Consider the following 24,949-nt stretch of genomic DNA (forward strand, 5'->3'; position numbering starts at 1 on the left):
AGGTATACAGTAGGGACTGTCTGGTTCCTGTTAACCATCTAAGTCGTATGGCCAGCACGAGACTGCACTTGTGCAAGCACTGTTGCTCCTGCATGTTGCTATCCCTGCCTGGGGCAGACAGCAAGTCATCAAGTCCCGCTGTGCTTGATGTGGTAGGGTGACCAAGGAACTTAGCGGTGTGCTGTGTAACTTAGTTGTTGAAGTTGCGATCGCGATTCTGAGTTCTCCATTCCTTTTGGTGCTGCAAGGCCTGTATTGTGTATGACTCACTGACAAGGGTCAGCTTACTGGCAAGAGGCATTGAAGAAGCCAGTCCTCCTCTCCTGTTCTGTAGTCTCAGCCGTCTGTAACATACCTGCTAATACTTCAACTTGGGTGTATCTTGATTCATAAATATCCAAGATTACTTAGTTTCAAGTTCTCAGTCACTCAAACAGACATTGTTTGTGATGCATAGGATCTGTCAATTCCCCTATTCCAACTGGACTTCTTAAGTTCATTACAACTGTTCCTTTTAATATTCTAATAACCAAAATCTAGCCATTAGTTTCCAGGCATTTGCAGCGCTACTCTGCAGACAAAGGTTTTATCCATTTTTATAGATGCTTGTAATTAGCACATAAACAGCTGAAAAGGGTCATCCTCCTACAACTTCTGCTTTGGTTAATGTTGTGCTTGATACCATGCTTTTGTGCTGAATGTGCTTTTGGTTGCTCATTTAATCTGGCTTCTCTTGCCAGCCTGATTTATGGAGTGTGTATTCTTTTCCCATTGAGAGGTCACTTTCTCTTTACAACACTCTCTTCCAATGATCCACAAATCTGACATTCTGCAGTCTTTGGGGTTTTGTCTTTTTGTGCAAGGTAGGGAATAGGAGGAAGTCCAGACAGGATCTCCAGATCTCCTGAATGATAAGCAGTTGTGTAGTCTACTGGTGTATCACAAGGCACTCACTTCCAATGAAACCCTGCCTGTCTGCTCCAGATTATCATCCAATTCTGCTCATCTCTTTTGTATCTTAAATACAAAGAAACAGAGAAATCTCCGTTGTCTGTCTCTTCCTCTGCAGTGCCCTTTTTCATTCTCCTGATGAGGAGAATGGTTGGGGCTGTTGTAAGGGGCCCTTTGGGTCACTGCTTTGTAACCACTCATACTCAGAGAACCAGTTAAACTGAGGAGAGCATGCAGGGATTGGGAGGGGGAGCTTAAGCACCATCTGCAAAATACTGCCAGTGTCCAGAGGATGTGCATTTGCTTGTTCATGCATGTGCTATTGGCTTGTGGACCACCTGATGTTTTTTGGGCCCCTGTACTCCCTTGGATCACAGGTCAAGGAACACTCTTGTAGATCCTGCATGCCAGGTTGAGCAAATGTCCACTTGGGCAAACATCCGCACTCTGTTCTGCATGACTAACAGGGTCTTAAGGTGTGTTTTTAGACCTTTGCAAATGTATGTTCCTTCACAGGCCACACTTAAAGCACAGTTTCTTCTCTTAAACATATAAACCTTGAGAATGAAAGACAAAGCAAAAGAAATAAAGAAAACACACTTCTGGCTTCAAGGGGGGACTATTAAAATATTTACATCTGATGTTTTTGTCACTCATCGAGCCATAGAAAAATGAGCTGAAAGAGACTAGTCCATCCTTTTGAGCAGAGGGAGTGCTATGTCTGATGTCTAACTTTCACATTGCCTTGGGTTGTTTTGTTGTCCTTGCCAATAGAAAGAATTTTCATCCCTAACACATAACCTAAATATCCACAGCTGCCATTCAGTCCATTATTTCAATATGACTTTCTGCTTAGGCCATGAAGGATTAAAGTAGGGCCTCCTGTAGCTGCACTGATGAGACTGCAGTAGCTTTAATCTAAAGTACCAGGTTCTGACCTGTAGCTGAGTCACTACGCATGAGTATCCCTTGCAGATCATTCCCAGAGCAGTTTGTGAAATAACCTCAGGTTCACGATGAAATCAAAGTAATGCATCCTTCTCTCTTTTACTTGCCCTCAGCCATGGACATAAGTATTTAAATCAGACCTACCATATGCTTAGTGATACTTAGGTATTTTAATCAATGTGGAAGGAGCCTGCAGCTGCTTGCTAGCTTCCTTTGGATAATGCTCATCATCACAGCAGAATCTATTTTCATGGCTCTTAGCTGGCATCTGATCTTTTAAGCTTAACCTTCTCTGCCTAGCAGAAGTGACCTGCAGTTTGTAGGGTACCTGGCAAAACAGAGCTGAGAATCACTGGACTTAGTGGCCTTGTAGGTGGACAGCAGAGGACTGTATGCACTGGCTCTGCCACTCTTCTGAATGATACAACGCTGTTGAGGACCTGTGTCCTTCTCTGTCCCATTGTCCAGGGTATTCTTCACTGTAGTCTCAGCTTCCTGCACTCTCTCTCCAGATTTCAAAATCTCTCCTCAAAATGGAAGAGATGGTAGTATGTAATCTGGTAATCCAAATTCATCTCCAGCTCGTATCTCAGTTCTTGACCATTAGGTTAATGTGGTTTAACCTGTATACCTCTAAAGTTATTTTTCAGGCTGGGAACAACCAGACTTCCACACTGCTTGCTGTGGTGAACTGACTCTGGCCAGCAGCTACGCTCTCACCCAGCTACTCGCTCTCTGTGCCCCAGTAGGAAGAGGGAGAGAAACAGAAGGGCAAAAGCCAAGAGAGCTCACAGGTCAAGTTACAAATTGTTTAATAAGTGAAAGAAATAAAAAGAAAACAAGGGATGCAAAGGCACTCCCTCAGCACCTCCCACGAGCAGAGTGATACCAACCAGCCTCAGAGTGACAGCTGTTTTCAGAAAACTCCCCCCCACACTTACCACTGAGCATGGTTCCCTTGGGTTGGTTTGTGTCAGCTGTCTCCTCTCAGCCTGCTGCCTACTTCCAGCCCACTCACTGCAGGGGTGCAGGGTAAGAAACAGAGAAAGCCTTGATGCTGTGCTGGCATTTCTCAACAGAGACTAAAACACTAGTGTGTTATCAGCCTGTTTTGGTCAAATCTAAAGCACGGCCACTGGCTGCTGTGAAGAAATTGATTCCATCCCAGCCAGACCCAGTACTCTTACCTAAGGTAACTCAGCTGTTAAGCAGTGAAACCACAGAGGCAACAGCTATATTTGAGAAAATAGGTCTCACTTGTAGCACCATTTTTTTTCTGTGGCAGGGTAGGCAGAGTTGTAGTCTTTTCCCGCTACTGACATAGTCAGACTTCAATGCTCCAGTTGTTTAATGGCCTTTTTCACCACAGGGTTTCCTTCTTCTCTGGGATTTCCACCTTTAAGTTTCTTTGCTGGTGTAGCTAAAGCCATTTGCAGTTATGCTGAGAAGACTGGAGATTTCTTGTGACCTGCCCCCAGGCAAATTTTTGCTCCTGTTTAGGAAGGAGAGTCTAGTCAAATAAGGAATCTAAGGAACATTTCTAAAATAGTAGCAGTAACCTAGTAACCTAGGTGAAATGCAAGCCACTTCAGGAGGGAACAGTCTTTGTTTTTGTTTATAAGAGAAGACCTTTCTTTATGCTTCTTATATGTTTCAAGTAAGCAAATAGGCCAAACTTCTTCACCTCCCCCTTTCCCTTTCCTTCCCTGTCCATCCATATTCACATTTTGCATTCCCCTCTGTGCAGCTCCCATGCTGTGAATCAGATGAACACCCATTAATCCTGAGTAGATTCTAAAAATAAGAATTGAGAGGAAAAAAAAAATCAGAACAGTGTGCATCAACCTGCAATCATCTTTCAGTTCTCTTGGGGGGGGTGGGGGGAGGGGAAGAAATGGGAAATCAGTGGAGACGCTGTTTCACTTCTTCTCTTTCCAAGATAAAATGATTCTGACATTTGCAGCAGTTGTTCTTCTGATACAGGATTTCTAATTTATATACTTAAAAGGCACTTTAGAATTTAGGCACATTAGCTCAAAATGCTTATGCAGGCCATCCACCCACTTCTCTCAGCTTCTGAATAGAGCTACTACAAGCAACTTGATGAAGGAGGAATGTAGCTTGAAATCATGCTACTGAATTTACATTGTCTTCTTAAGTGTTACTCAGAGCTGAGGACAGACCCATCCTTTTTGTGTTTTTCACTGCAGAGTAAGCTGCATGTTCGCTGTGTGTAGCTGCTGCCTTTAGCTGTTAATTTCAAAGCTTCCCTTAACTCATCTTAAGAAAAACAAAAAGGAAAGAAATCCTAGCTGAAGGTTTGCGTCTGACTCGCTCTTCAGTGTGAATGCAAAACCTCCGGGCATTCCTTATCCACTTGGCTGTAAGTAAACTTCTTTCTTTCAGATTGCATCTGAAATTCAGATGTTGGTGGGAAAAGAAAAAAACCTGAGAGGGCGTCTCCTCACAACTTATCTTCCCGTTCTGTGTTTTTCTAGGGCATCCTTTTTTTTAAAGACGTGAATGCCCTAACATTGTACAAGATGTAGCTCAGTTACTGCTACTTTAAGAGATTGCAGGATGATAGTTTTTTTTTAATTATTTTGTATGTTCTGTTCTGGGTTGTTTTGTTGTTGTTGTTGTTTTTCCTGGAAGGAGTGTATCACAGAGAATGGAAAAGAATTTGCTGTATTTTGAAAAAGACAAGGCCATAACATTCACAAACTCAGCTGGCAGAGAAGCTAGGAAACAGGGAGGGTGGCAGAATGTCTTTCTGATGGCAGCTGGGAGGGTTCATCTCCTGCTCCTTCATCAGTTGCACTGGGGAGCTTTTGACTGTGGCCGCACTGTGGTAATGCATTTCCTTTCGGCCTTGCTGGGTGACCCTCCCCAGCCAGCCTCTGGCCAACCCCACCTCAGTGGCCCTCCAGCCAGCACCACGCATTGGAGGCAGTTCTTGTCTCTCCTGCCCAACTGGAACACTGACTTCCTTTTTCCTCTCTGGCCTCTAATAAATGTGACCTAGTTCTGGTTAGTTCTCTTACTTTGAAGCTACACAGGACCCGCTGAGTGTGACCAGCAGGGCGATGAATCTGTCAAAAAATTAATCACTCTTTCAGTCTGGCTTTCGGTGGTCCTGCCCCATGAATAGCTGTGCTCTCAGCCTCTGACAGAAAGCAAATCTGGATCAGTTCAATGAAATCCTTCATCTTGCACTTCCTTTTGCTGGTCCTGGCCTCTAAGGCTGCCCAAAACTAAACAAGCAAGAAGCAGCACAAATCTTCATTTTGTGTGACTTTTATCTTGGGTCCCAAAGGGGGCAAGGAGGGAAGGCAAGCGCAGAGCTATATTTGCGGACACGTTGCAATTTAAACATGGCCTGTTGTGTCATGAAGCTGCCATTCCCAAAGCCATGTCCGAGTCACGTTGTCAGTGGGGAGGAACAGCAGGACAGACAGCAGCCCTCCAAAGCTCTCTGCCAGCCCTACTGATCTCATGACTGTAGGAGCTGCTGGTTCTCCTGAGGGGCTTCTGATGCTTATTACAGAAGTCTTCCACAGCAACTTCATGCCAACAAGAAACAATAGTAAGGGCGCTCCAGCACTGTTAAAGGCATTTGCTTCGGGCCAGAGCAGTATGGCAGCAGGAGTTCATCTAAAACCACTCTTCCTGCTGTTCCTGTGATGGAGGTTCTCTGACACTGAGCACTGCCTGCTCCTGTTGCCAGGCATGGAGCTGCTGCAGGCAAACAAGCAATTAAAATGCAGAGATTTTTCTGCTCAGCCCACTGAAGGAGAATCTGGTTCTGGAGCTTCAAAAGACTCCCTTCAAAAACCAAATGAAAGCAGCCTAAGCATTTTTCAGTGCTGTTTTCTTGTGAAAATGCTGTTTCAATGCATTCATTGATCCTGCTACATACTCAGCTCAAAGTTTTGCCCTGTTGTTTCAGCCCTTTTGTTCAGGAACACCACATTGTGTATGTGCATATTCTTAATAGTCACAGGAGATCCAGTGCTAGGATTGCATCTTCTCTGATTTCCATTTTTAATGCAGTATGACAGTCATTGAGCACGTGTAGATTTTCAGAAAAGTCTGCACAAATCCCCGGTCACCTTTTAAGGCTGAACCAAATCTATCACATAGCAATAAACCTCCCTTCTTTCTGGATTCGGCCGTTAGTGACAGTGGTTCTGCTAAGTATAAGTATTGTGTGTATATATATAGTAACCAGCAAGATACCAGCCTGAGAAATAATGAATGCACAACAGTTGAAATCATTTTACAACATTTTTTTGTATCTTTTTGACTCCTGTAAGCTGCTGAATCACTGGTCAAGCTGGGATGGAGGCAGTCCTCTAACAGATCTGCCAGGGTCCAGTATGCTCTGACCAGATTTTTAGCGCTATTCCACATGTTGCTCCAAAAACAGATTCTGGGCATCCAAAATACTACTATCAGCATACACCTAATTCAAAGAGAGGCCAATGAGCAAGCAGCTTGAAAATCGAAAGTTTTAAGTGCCTGTTTGCTGCCCATCTTGGGCTGCCTTCCTAATGACTTGTTGTAATAGTCGAAGTGAGTGAGCAAGACTTTTCTGAAAACTGGATTTTTTAATGTGTCTAAGGCTTGTGTTTCAAAATACTTACTCCCTCAGTTTCTCTCCAGGGATCTACTGATGGTGACGTGAAAAGTAAAACAATTCCAACTTCAGGGTAAATTTCTGTGTTGATTATTCCCTCTCTCTGGCCTGCAGGAGGCATTCCACAGAAAGCAGAACTCTCTTTCAAAAGTTCTTGTAGTTCTTATTCTTGGAAAGCCTCTTCTGTTCTTCTTGCATCTTCCCAGAATGTGGCATTTTGAATATTAAATCCTACTGCAACTCATGAAACTTGGCTTATTTGATGTCACAGCCTGATATGCTGTGGTGCTTTCAGCAAAACATGAAACACCAAGAAGATATCCCTCAGGGAATATTTTGTTCAGTGCCATACTGGATGCAAGGCTTGGTTTGATTAGCAAGTACCACAGAGACTGAATAAAAGCCAAAGGTTTTATTCTTCTGATTCCTTTTCAACATGACTTTTTAAATTCAGCTTTCCTGCTGGTGCTTTTCTGTCAAGATTTGTAAGATTTGGTCAGAAAAAGACCAGTTGACAGTTACCATTCAACCAGTCTTTCCCTTTCATATCTCTCCCTGAAAGAAGTTCTCCTGAAAATACAGATTTCCTTCTGCAGAAAGCTGTGGAGAGAAAGAGGAGTGCAGCCCTGCTGGCTCCGCACTCACCCTGTCTCTTCATCCCATGGCACATAGGAGTGTGTAGAATGGGTAGATGTTCCCCTGTATCTCCCTCTGTCCCTCCCTCAAGCATTTTAAGGATGCAGTTTCTCCTGAACTTTATTTTTTTGAGAAAAAATCAGGTCCCGAAAAAGGTACTGTCATTCAGTGTTTCAGCCGCAAGTTACAAAATCTTACCCGAAAGCTTCTGATGCTGTGAGGCAGTGAATTTACACTAGTTATCCCCCCATCCATCTCTTTGTGATGGTTTACAGCTGCAGAAGCTAGAGTAGGCCACGTCTTATCAGTACTTCTTATTTTTCACATATCGCACATTTTGCTTTTAAAGTAGAAGTATGAGAAGTGAGTGTTTCCTCGTACTTCTGGACTTTTCCTAGGCTTTATTACCAAACAGAGAACTGGTCTGAACATAATTAAGGAGCTATGAGTATATAAAAACTTAATAACAATAAAATTACCTTTATGTCTTTGTCAAATAATGTTTCCACCATGTGGGAGGAAACTACTCTTCCGGTTAGGCCAGTGTTGGATCACTTCAATGTAAATGTTGAAGTCCAAGAAATATAAGAGAGACAAGAAGAGAGACAAATATCATAACAGTTATTTTCATTTGTCTCTAAGGAAGTCTCAAAAACCATGAAAATGCTTTATATTTTCATGAAAACACATGTTTTATATTGCCTATAAAAATGCATCTTGAAAACAAACGCAGTATGTTTGCATAAGAAAAGTTAATTTTAATTAGGCTGGTTACATACCTTTTAACAAAATTGGTGGCAAATTATGATAGCGCTGCATGACTCTATAACTCATACATCTGAGAAATGTTGCCTTTCCTAATGGAAATGAAATAAAATCTTGTTCCTTTACCGTAAGTTGCACAGCATGTTGGATGAACAACATTATGTGCTCGTCTCCTGAGAATTCAGTGTAAAACAGCTCCAGATTTTGTTTGGTGATCTCAGTGCTGGCTGAGTAACTCCAGCCTTCCAGTGCTCCAAGTGCTGACATGCAGGGTGAGGAGACTTTAGGATATGGAATGCCTTCTCTGTGATACTGAAGGAGATTAGTTTTTGGAGTCCATTCATTCATATACAGACTGATGCTGAATGGAGGTTACATTTATTGTCCATGAAAACCCTGAGTTTGCTGAAATCTCTTGAAGCATGTACACACACTCATGTATTCTCTCATATTTAGCAAACTCCCCATGATATAACGTAGCTGGCTGGAGTCTTTCAGTCAAGAACAGACAACTTTAAAGGAGTTGGCTCAAAAAGTTGCATGCACATTAATACCATTTCTTACATTTTACAAGAGACAACTATCAAGCAGTCTTTATGCTTGGATTGTCTGGACACTGACAAAGTGAAAAGGGGCAACTGAAAGAAAAAAGCCTTTCTGTCAGTCACCAACTTTGCTTCAAATTCTCCCTCCCTGTATGCTGCCATTGCAGAGAAAGGGCGCAAAAAAAAAACAAACAAAAAAAACCAAACAAACAACAAAAAAAAAAAACCAAGGCAGTGATAATTCCTTGTTTTTCTGTTCATATTATTCCTTATAAAAAGAAATCCCCAAACCATTATTTTTTTTCTCAGACTACTTCTACATATGTGTACTATCTCCTGGTTTATTCACTTTTTTCAGAATTAATACGTTGAAAGATTTTATTTTAACTTTTTCTCATCAACTGACTAGAATGAGTAAATGAAGTGAGTAGGGTTGTGACAGCTCTTGTAGCTTGGTATATGAAATCTTCCCAGATATCTGTAGGAAATCTTACCTGCTCAGCTGAAAGTTTGCAAATGAGTGCTAGCTGAAAATAATTCTCTCATACATATATTTTCATGTCTGCAAAAGCAGCAGCTACAAGAAAACCTCTTCTTGCCCCCACCCTCCCCAGTAGTCTCCGAAACTTTGTGTTTCTCATCTTTTTTACTTCTTTCATTCTTTTGCTTTCTCTGCTACTTTTTTCCAGTGAAAACACATGGGAACAAGTAAGAGGAGAGAGAGAGCTGGAGGGGGAGAGGGAGGAGGTGATAGAGTTTCACAGGGAGGTACGGTTTCAATCCAACAAAAAGGCCACTGAGATTCTGCATTAAATAGTAAAGCCTACGTTAACACTCCACTGATTTGAAGTGAATGAACATATGTGCCAGAACTTGCACCTTTTAATCAGAGTGCTTCAATAGCTCGCTCTTCTCCATCTGAGTCTCTTGATAGGGGATTTCCCTCAAAGCCTCAACTTGTGCAGTAGCATTTGCTCAGCTACCTGTGTCTTGCTTCTTGCGCTCAGGTCCAAGAAGCAAGTCCCTGACTCGTCCCTCCAACACTGCGCTGGGCTACCCTTGTACTGACTGCACTGCAACAAGCTCTCATCCTGCAGGTCCACTGCTTTCCTTGTGAGTCTGCTGTGCTCCCTTGTGTCTCTGAGGCCCCAGAAGAACCCAGGAAAGCTTTGCCTGTAGGTGGGCAAAAACAGCATAGAGATCAGTGCATGCAGTTTTTCACTGCTTGCACAAAGTGTGGACAACACCAAGCTGAATGGCAAAGTTGATAGACTAGAGGGAGGGAAGGGATGCAATCCAGAGGGACCTGAGCATGCTTGAGGGTTGGACCTGTGGGTCTGTGCAAACCTCATGAAGTTGAACAAGGCCAAATGCAATGTCCTGCACCTGGGCTGGGGCAATTCCAAGCACAAATACAGTCTGGACAGAAAATGGATTGAGGGCAGCTCTGAGAAGAAGGATTTGGGAGTGCTGGTTGATAAGAAGCTCAACATGAGCTGACAATGTGCACTTGCAACACAGAAGGCCAACTGTGTCTTGGGCTGCACCAAAAGAAGTATGGCCAGCAGGTCAGCGGGGTGACTGTCCCCTTCTGCTCGGCTCATGAGAGACCACCATCAGTACTGGTCTGGGAGACCACAGCACATGAAAGGTGTGAAGCTGTTGGAGTGAGTCCGGAGGAGGGCTATGAAGATACTCAGAGGGCTGGAGCAACTTCGCTTATGAGGAAATGCTGAGGGAGCTGGGCTTGTTCAGCCTGGAGAAGGCTCCAAGGAGACCTCATTTTGGCCTACAGGAAAGCTGGAGAGGGACTTTTTACAAGGGCACACGTAGTGATAGGACATGGGGTAAGAGGATAGAATTAGATTAGATATAAGGAAAAAATTCTTCACTCAGAGGATGGTGAGGCACTGGCACAGGCTGCCCAGAGAAGCTGTGAATGACCCATCCCTGGAGGTGTTCGAGGCCAGGTTGGATGGGGCTTTGATCTGGTGGGAGGCAGCTCTGCCCACAGCAGGGGGCCTGGAACTAGAGGATCTTTGAGGTCCTATCCAACCCAAACCATTCTGTGATACTGTGAAAGATTGCTTGGACACCTTCTCACCCATTGTGGTCTCTGTGAGATCCCCTGGGGTCACTGCCAGTCCCAGGGATGGACAGCCTCAAGCCGTAGCACAGAACTCCACATCTCCAACCCCATCTCTAAAGATTTGGTGAGGGCACACTGCTGAGTGATTGATATGTGTCATAGAAATGGAGAAAGGTGAAAAGGATGCCTTCAAATTAATCTAGGACTGAAAGGTAGTAGATGTGTGCTAACTGCGAGCAATATACCTCAGGAAATGTATTAAAATAAAGATTGTATTTCTGAAGAGGCTTGCAGAATAACTGACAGTATCTTCAAACTGTGGAAAATACCCTTCAACAGAAGGGGTTTTTAATTAGGCAGAGTAGACTTAAGAAGCAAGTATCTAGGTGTCTGTGAACTGTCACAGACAACAGGGAGCTACTGCATAATTTTTCAAGCGTTAGCAGCAGAGGAATATGCTTTTTCTGAATCCCAGGAGTTTGTCAAAACTAATTTCCTGTGTTGATGTTGGGGTAAGGCATACAAAATAGCCAGCCTGGCAGCTACAGAAAAATAAGGATATTTGAAAAAGGATATGCTTTTTATTTACACTAAGTGACGGATATTGGCTGAAATGTGAAAAGAAATAAGGGGAGAAAAATGTGCTTTGCTATACTTTTTTTTTTTCTGTACTGTGCATTTTCTGCCTGCCTACTTATATATTCTGGAGAAAGTATGCCTCAGAATTCAATTTTTTTAAACAACATTTTTTTTGTTGTCACTGCTCTTTCGTTGCAGTGCTAGTGTATAGAGCACAGTTTGTGCCAAGCTACATGTAGGATTCACCGATCCCGTTCACATTAAGGGTCCATGCAGATGGGCCTAGATCCATCATCCCTGACTTCAGAAACCTTGGTTTTGTGCCAAGATTCAGCTAGCATCAATAGCAAGGAGTTCAGTAGCACCAGTATATGAATTCAACATTAGAGCTCACAGAGGAAAAATAACACCAGGTAACAGAGCTGACCTCTGAGGGCTGCGTCTAAATGTGGTGGCTCATCCTCTGTTTCCCTCCACCTACACAGAAGTAGGCTCTGAACTTGTCTGCGGTTAACACTACAAGAGATTATTACCTCAGGCCCTGGTAGTGCCCCATGAGGATGCTGAATATGAGATTATGAGAATTAACAACGTAGAGTGAATTTTTCCGAAGTGTACATTCTCATTTTACCCATGTTGAAGACCTGGGCTTTGAGTCAGTCTTCATATACCATGTTAATTCCTCCACAACTTTCTCAGCTTTCTTAGCTCATTTATATTTTTGGCTACCCCAGCATCCGGCATCAAGATGTCTTACCCTTCAGTTCAGTATTGCATAAAAAAGCATTACTTTTGTTTTAATTGTGCTATCTGATGAGTTCACTCCTACTTTCCTGTGCTGCGATAACTATCGGCTCATTGTATCTACTTTTCTATCTGGCACATAGAGCTCCTGCAATGAAAAAAGGCTGCACTGCCTTTGCATGAAGGGAGCTCTTGCATGGTTGGCAATGTCAGAAGTGAACATGAGTTAAGCACCTTGCTTTGAAGGCAGACCTGAACAACTCTAGCTGTACTTTTTGGCTGTGGCTTTGTCTTCTGGTTGTTCCCCCCCGCGCAAAGGGCAAGCAAGAGAGGTTTCTTTCTCCTACTGCCTCCATGCAGGCAGCTTTCTGGAAGGGCTGGTCAGAGATCTGAGGCTGCAGTAGGAACAGGTAGGGCCTCCTTCTCTCGCCCTGGTGAGGAAGAATGTGGTGTGAGCTTTCCCAGTATGCTGCTGTTTATTTTCAAGCATGTTGTTGGGTTTGTTTGTTTTCAAAAATTAGCTTTTGAGCAGTGAACTTAATTTGATCCTCATCATAAGTAGGTTTGAAGGAGACCTGTGCTCATAAGTGTGCTAATACCTCTCTTTTCCTTCCTCCCATAGGATTTTAGATAATGGGCTGTGTGCAATGTAAGGACAAAGAAGCAACAAAACTGACTGACGAGAGGGATGGGAGTTTAACGCAAAGCTCAGGCTACCGCTATGGCACAGATCCCACGCCACAGCACTATCCGAGCTTCGGTGTGACTTCAATTCCAAACTACAACAACTTCCATGCCACAGGAGGCCAAGGATTGACGGTATTTGGTGGAGTCAACTCCTCCTCTCATACAGGGACACTGCGTACAAGGGGAGGAACGGGTGAGTTTCAAAATCTTGTTTTGGTGCACTTGTTAAGTATCAATCACATTATCATGCCAGGGTCACAGCTGTCTTGGCATGCTTTGGGGAAAGGTTACCTCATTAATCAGTGCAAAGATTAAAGTTGAAGTGGAGCTGCTGAGTCTTCATCACTATCCTTGCAAGCTTGCAGATGGTAGTTCACCTAGGGGATGAGAAATTGTGCATACATGTCCAGCTGACTACTTCATCCCTCTATCAGAGAATGGAAAGTGTGGTCTGCACCACCTCAAGTGGTTAATAGGAAATTCTTGGTGTAGGTATGTCTACACTCTCTTCAAAACCCCCTTGCCTATTTGGAATGCTTACACTGTGAGTGGCCACCAAACCAAGAGGACTGCTAACTCTACCAACTGAAGGAGGTAGTGTGCCCACTGGCTGCATAAAAACACAAGGAGGTGATAGCAGGAGGCTTTAGTTTATTTTGCTCCTCAACAATTGGAATGACTTACATTTGGCTTAGCCACCTGGCCTCCTGAGGCTTCCTTTCCCTTCTGTTTTTTTGGTGATGGAATGTAACTCACCTATCTTCCTCTTTAGGTGTAACTCTTTTTGTGGCGCTTTATGACTATGAAGCAAGAACAGAAGACGACTTAAGTTTTCACAAAGGAGAAAAATTTCAAATTCTTAACAGCTCGTAAGTTTTAGGCTTGGAAATACGCTTTTTAATATTTTGAAACTTACAATGTTGACAATTATGTTTGTCTTCTTACATTAATTGTAAAATATAATGTTGAATATTCGAGATATGTAGGGATTTTACTCTGCTTATTTACTTGTCTTTGCTTTTTAAGTGCTTTATTTTAGAAAAACAAAAACTCAACCACATGCAACTTTACTTCAAAAAAAAGCATTTGTTACACGTTCAGAACTGAGAGTACCAGTGCTGAGCTTTACCAGAAATAACAGAAATTCTACAAGACTTGTATTAGCACCTTCTGCAAGCTGATGCAAGTACCTCTGCACAGGAACAAGCTAAAACCCAATTCACAAAAGAGAAATTGCACAGACTTGCATGTCAATGTAGGTTTAAACGTCATAGTTCTTCTTTTAAAGCAGGTGATACAATCTGAGCTTGCTAGTAAGTGAAGTGAAAACACATCTCTGTACAGTTGCATTTCACACAAAAGCCACACTTTCATCCTGGAAATCATCAACTTAAAATTAATTTTATTAACTGTCCAGAGGAAAAAAGAATCCCAAAGCAATTTAAAAATAACATGTGAAAATTACTGTGCTATTGGCCCATATCAGAACATCTTGTAATTTTTGGCTCAGAGCTTAAATTTGAAGGCTAAGTATTACGTTCAGTATTGCTACCGTGTGCACGTAGAAATGGGTTAACAACCAAATATGTAGCTTTTAGAGGCTTTTTGATATTTTTCTCATCTTTATTTCTTATATTGTGTGACAGTGAGGCAAACTCATCCCTGGTTCAGTTCCTGATAATTTTAGTAGGACAACTCCAAGGTTGGAGTTGGCTCAATGTGAATTAAAGTTAAAAAAAATAATAATTTTAAATCAGGTAATTCTGTGGAATATTTCATGAAGCCACGGAGCTGAAGAGCTTTGATGTAGATGAAAGGACAGAAACTTCAGTTACAACTTGTAGAGAGAGCAGCACTTTAAAAACCTCTCTACTTTTAAATTACCACTTGGAAAAAAACCCTCTTTTAACCTATTATCCCTTTTTTTTTCATGTTGCCTACTGCTTTCCCAATGTTACGTGAACTGTGCCATAATTTGAAATAAGTAGAAACTGCGTGCATTATAAATTCTTTACACGTATCAGTTGATGAAACTAGGCAGTGCTCAAAGACTTGTGATGCGATGACACTTGGAGTCAGTGGGACAGAGAGATTGCAGGTAGTTGCAGTGCAGGCATTTTGATGCAAGTAGCTACTGCCTGGAGGAAGGTTATTTAAGAGAAAAAAGAAGCATCCACATCAGCTCCCAGCTCAGCCTACCCTGCTTATAACCACTGGACCTAACCACAGCCCTAGAGTACTGACAGCAAGGCTGGGAATCTCCAGAGGACAGCTCTTCTGTGAGAATGCTTCATCTCTTCGTTTATATCAGAAACAACATGAAAGTAGCCCATTTTTTAGAGTCTGCCGCTGCTGCTGGCAACCAGGAAGCACATAAGTGCACTAAACCAGTTTTTCAGGAATTTTTGAGAGGATCGGGTTTTTCGTAACTCTGAACAAATGAAATTTGATTTGCGCTTTGGGTAAAAAGTTCAGGTCAGCAAGACCTGAACTGAGGTGTACAGAGGGTGCCCCTGCAATCTGGCATCAGGAGTGGTCCATTTCTGGAGTGGTTCAGGGCAGAGGCTGACTTCAGAGCCCAGAAGCACCCCACCATCACCATCTTCACTGCCACTCCTGCATGCCCTGCCTTGACTAGCTCCATTGAGTAGCCTCCTCCTAACCCGGGTTTGTCAGGTGGGTGTCTAAAATTAGGAGCTGTGAAAAAAAGTCAGTATTCTTCCTCCTTTCTGGCAGTGCTTTGAGAGATTTAGGCTTCCCTGCGAAAGCAGAGAGGGGGGTTCTTTATGTTCTGATGTAGGGCGCTTCTTTTTCCCTCCCTAGACACGATGAGATACCTCCATCTAGTGGACTGTCTGTGCAGTAAGGAGGAGAAATGGGAGCTAGTGATAATGGTACAATTCTGCCAGCTGTTTCTAACTGCTGTGAAGGAGCTGGACTGTTTATCAACCATCACATGGCATAATCACTCAGAAATCAACTACAGCAACATATGGGAGTAGTGCTAGCACTTCAGCTGGAAAAGTTAGGAACATAAACAGGGCTATTTGCCTGACCTGCTAATGCACATAATGTGTATTAAAATAGTGACAGCTGCCAGCATCTAGAAAAGCTAGTTGTTGTTCACTTTTTGAGCTGTAGAATTGGAAACATTATTTTTTGATTCATCACAACTGCTTTCTAGTTGTTTTCCGTATTCTTTCAAGCTGTTAGAGAAAGCGGAGTTGAAAATTTAAAGTAAGAGCTCACCTTCACACAGCCTTTCCAGCCTACTTATAATAGCCCAGTCAGTGTGATTTCTGAAACTGCTTGCTTACTGAAGAGGCTGAATTTTCTGGCCACGTTTGATAAGTTCTGATCATGTTTCAATTAGTGACAGAGAGGGGAATTGAGAATGAGTTTCTAAGCAGTCCAGGAATAGAAAAGAGAATGTTTGTTTCTAGCAGGAGGAGTTACACATTTGTGAATCTGGTGCTGAGAACTAAATACAAATTGCTAAATCCCAAATCATTGCATCCTGTAAAATGCTACGCAATAAACATCTGTTAAAGCTGTGAGTTCTACAACAGTGTGCAATGTCTGAAGGACAGTTCTGTATCTGACTGTACACACAGGTGTATGACAAAAACTGATGCTGAGCCCCATGGAGTAGTGCCATAAGATGGTCCTGCAAGGACTCCTTAATACTGAAATGTTGTAGAAGGATGTGGGGTTTTAGCTATTCAAAAATGCAGCTAAGTCCTTTGCTAATTAAGATATCTTCTCCAGGTGACCAAGAGAAGGAACCTTGTTATTAAAAATGTTATCTTTAAGGACAGTTTAAAACTCCATGCTGATAGATGGTTCTTCGATGTCTTGGGGTTTCAGATAGATTATGCTTGTGGAAGTTTGAATGTCATGTTAGAATCAGCAGTGGATGTGACAGAGTTCTATTTGGCAGTTTTCCTATAAGCTGTCTCAAGGATCTGTATTAGAATAATTGCTATGGAGATAGTTTTCAGTATTCTAGTCCAAATTCAACCATAACCAAACCTGTCATTATGCTCCATTCCGAAGGCTACGTTATTAATCACTGCTGAAATAATAATAGGTGCAAAGAAATATGTAGATTACATGTAGATTATTGTGGTTGAGATGCAAGCAGCTCTCTCCAAAGTACACCCTGATACCGAGAGGAGCTGCTAAGAGTTCTACCACCTGCCGGTTCTGTTAGCAGCCAGATCACTGTCCATACAGCTGTGTCTCTCTCTCACTTTTCCTCACCTTTCTTTCTGCAGGGAAGGAGACTGGTGGGAGGCTCGATCCCTGACAACAGGCGAAACTGGTTACATTCCCAGTAATTATGTGGCTCCAGTCGATTCCATCCAAGCAGAGGAGTATGTTTTCTTTTCACCATAAAGACGCATTAGTGCTGTTTTAGAAGGGGATTTGAGTTTGTTTTGATGGATTGCAGTGATTTTTCAAATGGCTTACATTATTTTTATTTCAGTTCTTGACTGCACTGATAAATAATTAGGTAATTAGTAACAAAAGAAGCACAAGCTCAGTGTTTTTTCAATGTCAAAACAAAGGAAGAAAACCTTAAGGAATGCTGGTCTGTTTCCTTTATTCAAGTGTTGACTAAGTTCAAGCAAAATATGCCCTCACTTTTCATGAAACAATTTGCAAAAAATGTTTGGAGTCAATTAGTGTGCAGACTGTCTCTTAAAGGTTGTATTAACAAATACCTTCCAAGAGGTTGAAAGCCTACTAAGCATACAGTAGGCAGCATAATGAAACATATCTATGCAAAAAATAGAGTGATGTGTGTATCCATATTATTTCCAGTGTCAAAGTTGGAGTATCTCATGTGTCTGCATATGGCAGTGGCACAAAGCATGGCTTGTGGGCATCTATACATCATCTGAATCAGTTTTGCAGAAGGCCACAGGCTCTACTGTTGAGCTACTGCAGTCTGTACCTTCGGTTACTTCTTCTGTAGTTCACTGACAATTTTCTGATAACTGAGTTATAAGGATACCAAGCGTCATCTGGAATAGCTTTGTCTTGGTTGTTTGTGAAACCCAAACCAAGCAACCAAAAAAAAAAAAAAAAAAAAAACAACCCAGAAAAACTACCGATTAATTGCTGCAGGAAGGAAAAAGGTATTGAAACTGTGAAAATCTTATAGAACCGCAGAAAATTGGTTACATCTGGTCCTTCTGCTGAGGTTTTATAGCTGCACTGCACAAAAAAATATTGAATGCTGAACTGTCACTTTGTAAGTCAAGTAGTTTATAGAAATATCTATAAAAATGCTGCTCTTCAGCAGTAGTGCATTTTTCTGATCACTTCCTTGCCTATTCCTTCCCAACATCCAGTCTTACTGTTTATCCAAATCTGGCCTTTGTCATAAGACGCCAAACAAGCATTCTCAGCATGTACTCATTATAGGCTTAACGCACATGCTACTGTACAACATATGCAGCATCTACTCCACAGATCTGTCTCTTTACTGCCCCACCACAATAAAAGAGATGTAATATGACAATAGTGGTTGAATGCTCTTGAGTAACTATGGTTTCCACAAATAATCTACCATGTCTGAGCTCTGTGACACTTTCTAGTAATCCTATATAGCATTTCTCTTACTATTTCCGATGTTTTCCTAAGGTGGTACTTTGGCAAACTTGGCCGAAAAGATGCTGAGAGGCAGCTGTTGTCATTTGGAAACCCAAGAGGTACCTTCCTCATCCGGGAAAGTGAAACTACCAAAGGTAGGCTGGCCAAAGCTTTTCTGACTATGAATGTGAAGGCATGTGAGGAAAAAAACAATCAGGCTGTTTGTAAAATACTGTGTTCAGTGCTATAAAGGTAGAGAAAAGTGTCATGTTGCAAGTATGCATGCTAGGGAATTAGGTGTCTGGAAAACTCCCAAGTTATGGAGCAAGTGCTTGAAGCAGAGAACAATCCAAGAGCAACTCATGCCAAGTTAAACCCATGGCATCTGCAGTTCAAGTCATGCTCAGGCGGGTGCTCTGCTGCCACACTCTGAATGTTGTGCTTTCTCTCTGAACATCTCTGCAGTGAAGTTGGATGGACACAGGTCCCTCAGAACAGTTGCTGTGGGGCTGCAGGAAGAAGGGCTCCTGGGGTCCAGATTCAGGTCCAGACAGAGCCAGGGAATAGAGAGACTGGGAATAGATGATGGGATTCTGCAGTGTAGTCTGGGGAAAATTACTGCTTCCTTCAAAACAAGCAGAACATCTGGATCTTCTTGGCTGCAAAGTCTAAGGTACAGTGTGTGAGGGAGGAAGGTGCTGGTTATTATTTTGGGAAGATCAGGGTTTTTTTGTTGTTTTGCCTTTCCCCCTCTAAAATGCTGAACCCTTGGGGGGAAAAGAAAAAGAAAGAAAGAAAAAGATGTAGCAGTTTTAAATTCATAGATTAACAGCGAGAAAACCTGAAAATATTTCTAATAGTAGGTTCAGAAAGTATTGAACTGTATACATTCTGGTGAACTCAAGTGGAAAGATGCCTTCTCCTCCTCCCCTCTAAAAATATTGGAGGAGTTCCTGTTTTCTTGGTGAGTGCTATCATTGTTTTTATGTTTTGTTTGTGAGGCCTGTCAACATCTTCAAGGCTTCAAATGTACGGAGAGATCTCTCTAGCTCATACAGCCATTGAGGAGAAAACATGCAACTAACTGAACAAAAAAACTTGGCCATTTCTCAATTAACCAGCAGCTGTGGAAAGCATAAGTCACTCGAATTAAGTTCTGAAGTCTAACGATGGCTCATGTAATTAAAGCACTGAGTTGTCAGTGCTTTGATCAGAGCACACTTCCTCAGCTGGTGTTAGCATGCAAAGTGATTGGAGTCACGGCTGGAAAAGGACTTAAGGAAGCACCACTTCCCCCTCCTCTCTGTCTGACCTAGCTTCATGTGTTGCATTCTGTCACCTAAAGGTGTCAGTTTTAGCATTTTGCCTCCTGCAGTCACTGGACTCCTCCTTCGCTGTACCTAATGCTGAGGACTGTTAACGATACAAAACTGGCATCGACAGGCTGTTGTTTCAGATGACTGATTTCCCATCCTGCCACCCCAGAGCTTAATCATTCCATATTTAGCAATGATGCACCAGGATCAAGACATGATCTAACTTGCTCTTTTTCTGCAAATAGCCTCCACCTGTCTGTTTTCAACAGCAGTTGTTGGTGCATGTGTGAGGAGCAGGGCTTCATTCCACTTGGTGCTGTGTTAAAGACTTCTCTAAAACAGGCATGCATGGATCCTCAAAACAGACACAACATTGTTTCTCTAAACTGTGTTATCAGTTTAGTCTGTTTTGACCTTTTTTACACAGTGATAAGAGGATATGTTTTGCAGAACTGCTTACGTAGCTAAGTCGAGGATTTTTCATAGACCTTTTTATGAGACATGAAAGCACTGAGGAAATGGAGTAATCCATCCATCATGGCTGGGCTTATAGCAGAATTTCAGCTTATACCTGAATTTCTCTGCATTAAGACTTAAGGCTTTCTACATCTTCAGCCATTGGAAGGAACAGAACATGCATGTTTTTTGTCATGCCTGTTTCCCTTCTCATCTTTGTGGTGCATATGTTCTTAAAAGAGAAAAAAGGGAGCTTGTTCACAGGAGAGAAAAAAGTCAGCTGGGAGGACTGTGTGGTGCATTCTCCAGTAAGTCTTCTCAAAGTGCTATGCCCCAGCTAGTCATTGTGGGCTTCAGGCAGGAATTGTTTGGTGACCCAGAATTGTCCCTTCTGCTTTAAATAATAACAAAATAAAATTAATTGGAATCATGTTAGAAGTATTATCGTGGTTGACTTCAGCATAAATTTAACCTCCCTTGATCATGGTCGCCTTCTTTCCTTACTTCCAAAATAAATCAGAGTTGGCTTTCTGTCTCTCTCAGTGCCTCACTACCCAGATATTTCATCAGCTCTCGTCTGTATAATCCTTCACCTGGTTTCAATCTCCACCCTCCAATGCTGTCTGGCTTTAGGTTCATTTTTTAAAACCATCATTAGTGTGATATATTATAATGTATTTCTAGCCATATTTTTATTATGCATCTTTTATACTTTAATCTATCAGCGGATAATAATAGTCTAAATAACCAATAGCCTAAATAAGCGAATAATAAAATCCACCTTGGTTCTTGTTTTTGTCCAAATTTGAACTAAATCACCAGTCATGCAATTTGATCTGAGGTCAGCGGAGGTCCACAGAGGGCCACCCATGCAGATCTGGTTGCAGACCTGGAGCCGAAGATTGTTTACTTTTTCCTAAAGAATCTCAAATAGTGACCAGATAGACAGAGAGTGTGACTAAGAAAATACAGCTGCTGCTGTGTTTGTGGATGAAAACTCACAAATGCAGAGCTGGAGAACGCTGCCTGGAAAATTTTGACAGTAGGCTGACAGTGTGTAAGTAGCAGTGTTGGTACAAAGCATGCACAAAATTAGCTTGCAAATCCTCCAAAAGCTTTGAACTCCTAGCTTGGAGTAATGTACTTACTCAGTGGGAGAATCTCCTCAGAAAAACAACCTAAACAGACGGTATTTTTCTACACTTAGAAATAAGATCCCTGTCACTTCTCTCAGGGTGTCTCCCATTCACATAGAACAGAATCATTTCTGTAAGTGCTGGCTCTTTTCCTCATGTTTAGAGGATAAACAGCAGAGAATTTGAGACATCCTTGGAGTCAGAGTGGAGTTTTGTTCTCCGCTGCAGCTGCACTCACTGGTGAGCCATTTACCAGTGTGACTTGTTGCAGTTTAACATGGTGAGAATAATTTTAGAATCCCGTAAAACTTCCTCCTGGCAAGACATCCCAAGAAAGATATTTTATATCAGGAATCTCAACCATGTAATTATGGGATCTTTTTAAAACTTTTTTATTTAGCTAGATATTATTCTAGAGGATATGAATCTGTCATATGTATTGAGAAGTACTGCGATTTGGACAAGCAACAATCAGTGCCTATAGGCAGTGACCTATAGGAAATCACTGCCCCTTTCAGGCTATCCACAGTTGTCTGCTGGTGATTTTCCTTCCCTGCCCTTAGCTGAAATGGTTACCAGTGGGAGCAGCCCAGAGCTGAGAAAGACCTTCTTAAGACCTCTGCAGCTGCCATCTACATCTATATTTTTGTTCTAATCCCTGTATTACCTTTGGGTAAACACAATATCAATCTGAGCGCTGAGTAAAGACATTGCTTCTTCACTACATTTGAAATGGCATTGGTTTTGCTCAGAAAACTGTATTACGCTGTAAAATGTGGCTTCGCCTTTGGAACTGTTGAGAACCAACATGTGGCTGTCACTGTTACCCAGAATAGGACTGTGCTTCACATCAAGACACTGGAAGGTGCAGATACCCATGCTGCTGGCCCATCTCCCCTTACAGTAAGTGGGAGCTGGGGTTCAGTTCAGTTGCCCACAACTACAGGCACCTACTGTTCAAACTTGCCTTTGTATCTACAGAGCCATAGCAGTCATGGAAACTGGGCTGGGATTCAGCTGCCTGAATAGCACCGGAACCTATGCTGGGAGCATCTAAAAGCGAATCCAGCCCCTAAATTGTGGTTCCTTTACCTGGCTATGAGTACCTAGAGCCATTTGAAATGCCTGCAGGGTGTCTGCGTGGAATGGGCAAATGTGGTAAAACTGCTACCAAGCATGATGTTCTGGGGCATTTCACATGGCGCTTAACCCCCATCTTTGGGCATCTGAATCCCACTGGTAAGCTCTAAAGCTCCAGCATGGATTTGGAAAGTGAAACATGCAATTCTTGAAGATCTTCTGGTGCGTAGTGTTAGCGTAGTACAACCTCCCTAAGACTGTGATGTGCAAAGTATGCTAATTTGGTTGTTTAATGTTTGACATCTATCTGGGTAACAATACTTCCTGTATATAAAGTCATTATTGTCAGTGCTTCCTATGAAAATTTTGACATTTACCACCTACTGGCATTTACCTGAAGGATGGTATTTGCAGTGTAACCTGGCACTTAAAATGGGAAAAGCCAATATAACAACCCAAAACCCTAAATGTTAAAATATGAGTTTTCATTTGCACGGAAGTCCTGACTTCTTTCTAGAAGAGCACAAAAGGGACATGGTGTGAAGGCTAAAATTTCTGTGATACCTCCTTTATTGTGTTAGATTCACTTGTTCTTTTTCCGGGTACAAGAGTCATTTTTGAAGCAACTTCTGTTTCCCTTTATAAAAAATGATTAGCAATCCAAAAGTTGTGTGTAAAAGATGCTTTTTTTTTCTCCTTTCCTTGGAACAGGTGCCTATTCCCTGTCTATTCGTGACTGGGATGATATGAAAGGAGATCATGTCAAACATTATAAGATTCGTAAACTTGACAATGGTGGATATTATATCACAACTCGGGCACAGTTTGAAACTCTTCAACAGCTGGTTCAGCATTATTCAGGTAACTTTCCAGATAACACGTAGCACTCTTAGGTACTTTAAAACAAATGTTTGCTGCTGAGCTGAGGGATGTGTGGGATGCCCTAAAGAGTCATTTGAGCTATGTCTTCTGCTTGTTGTAATGCATCTTCCATTATCCCTTTCCCATTACAGTTATAAATGGTTTTGAGTGCTGTTCACAGCCTACAGTGGCTGAACTTTTAAAAGCTAGCACTCTGCTGAGGTAAAGGTTTTGCCTGCCCTCCTTTTTCTAAGCAAACAGCATTACTGAATTTGACTTGCACATCTCAAAGCATGAATTCCCTGTGCACAGGCAAGTGCTATATGGACCCTTTTGCAGCACAGTACTCCTAATAAAGTAAATGGGAAATTGCATTGTGGAATTCAGTCACTTCAAGTAGTGACCTGACTGAAATTTTCCCATTGAATTCGTGTTCAATGTGCAGTGTTACCATTTAAATTTAATTGGTCCACTTTTAAAAATAAATACAGCAAGTTGGGTGTTTCTTTATGCATACTGTTTGTGTCCACCCAGCAGTCTCTTTTTTTTTTTTTTTTCGAATTCCTTTGACTAAAGTGTCATATAAACTATTCAGTCCAAATGTGCATCCTGCTGTCATTGGGGATTGGTATACAATAGCTACAAATTAAAAATCCCCAAACTTCTTTATAAGCCCAATGATTCTTACATAGAAGATTGTCACCGTTTCTCAGCCTGGCCATTTTTTAAGCAGAAGTTTTTATTTAAAATTATTATTTTTATATTTCCTTACATTAGCATTTCATAGTATTAAAAGGTGACCCCAAATGCTCGCTGCTCAAAAGCTTCTCATAAATTTTACTTGGGAAATCAACTTCTTTGTGGGATGTTTTTTTTCTGTATTCTTTGTATTCTGTCTGCTGTATTCTTATGCTATTCATACTAGACATCTGGCTGTCTTCTCCACCCAGTTTCTGATGGGTGTATGCTGCCTGGGAGAATTTCTAGTTGTTTCTGGTGACTCTACATTAAACTAAGCTTAATAATATATAGAAATTCAAATTAAAACCAAAACTTTTCAACCACCCCATACAAACTCTAGTGTATGTCTACTTGTAGCTGTCTGTGGTCAAATTACTGGGATCACGTATTTCCCATGCATAGATGCATAGACTGCAGAGATCTGGAAGCAGTCATTTCTGCAATGCAGAGACATGATCAGTGTGATCCGTGCAGGGTAGCTCAGGAGGGCATAGCAGATCCACATCCAGGAGGTTTCACTTGCAGTCCCCATGTAACCCATGCCCAGACCTAGCTCACTTGAAATATAAATACTGCCTCTAACTGCATGTTCAGCAGTCTGAGTTCAGGGAGGTGAGTTTGTGAGCACCTACGTTTACTTTGAAGGAGAGTTCAACGATGCCCGAATGACTCTTTAAAGATAAGCATGGTTCCTGAAGAACCATTGCTGAGGCTGTAGGTCAGTGCCTCTACAGTAGGGCAGGTATACTCTGCACCCTCCCCTTCAGCCTTCGTCTTATGATCACTGGAGGCAGCTGGAAGCCAGACTATTCAAGTAGACAGGTAGTGTGCAGCCTGGCCTTGTGCAGGCTGTTCTGTGTCACTTGGAAGTACCAAGTGTAATTTTGCACAGACACAGCCCAACTATCTCCACATTGCACTCCCATCATGTTGCCAAGTACCCTTGTTATCCAGACTTATCCCAGCCTCTTCTTACCTGGATAGTATCATTACCTGCACTGACTGGGCTTTCAAAGATCAGATTTCCAGGCCAAAAATATTGAGACTGCCAGGGTGTCCTGACATCAGGCTGAAGTCTAGTAACAGCACGCTTCTACTTGGAGCATTCCCTAACTGTAAACCTTTCAAAAACAAGTATTGTTCTTGTGCGTGCAGTCCAGGCTTACGGGGGGTCA

At 42.1% G+C, this 24,949-nt stretch overlaps 1 protein-coding gene across 9 annotated transcripts in view; it reads left to right on the plus strand.

Moving 5' to 3' along the window:
* Window positions 1–24,949, plus strand: part of FYN (FYN proto-oncogene, Src family tyrosine kinase) — a 131,816-nt gene that overhangs the window by 78,572 nt on the left and 28,295 nt on the right. For 8 of the 9 annotated variants that reach the window (XM_021392965.1, XM_021392964.1, XM_021392962.1 and 5 more), the window contains 5 exons: window positions 12,519–12,776; window positions 13,356–13,452; window positions 16,861–16,959; window positions 18,236–18,339; window positions 22,884–23,033. In XM_021392965.1, the coding sequence (XP_021248640.1) occupies window positions 12,530–12,776; window positions 13,356–13,452; window positions 16,861–16,959; window positions 18,236–18,339; window positions 22,884–23,033 (697 nt within the window). In that variant the 5' untranslated portion in view covers window positions 12,519–12,529. Of the gene's footprint in view, window positions 1–4,147; window positions 4,283–12,518; window positions 12,777–13,355; window positions 13,453–16,860; window positions 16,960–18,235; window positions 18,340–22,883; window positions 23,034–24,949 lie in introns of those variants that run through there. The other variant, XM_021392968.1, reaches the window with a different exon arrangement.

This window comes from Numida meleagris, chromosome 3 (genome assembly GCF_002078875.1).
Source record: "Numida meleagris isolate 19003 breed g44 Domestic line chromosome 3, NumMel1.0, whole genome shotgun sequence".
NCBI classification, from domain to species: domain Eukaryota; kingdom Metazoa; phylum Chordata; class Aves; order Galliformes; family Numididae; genus Numida; species Numida meleagris.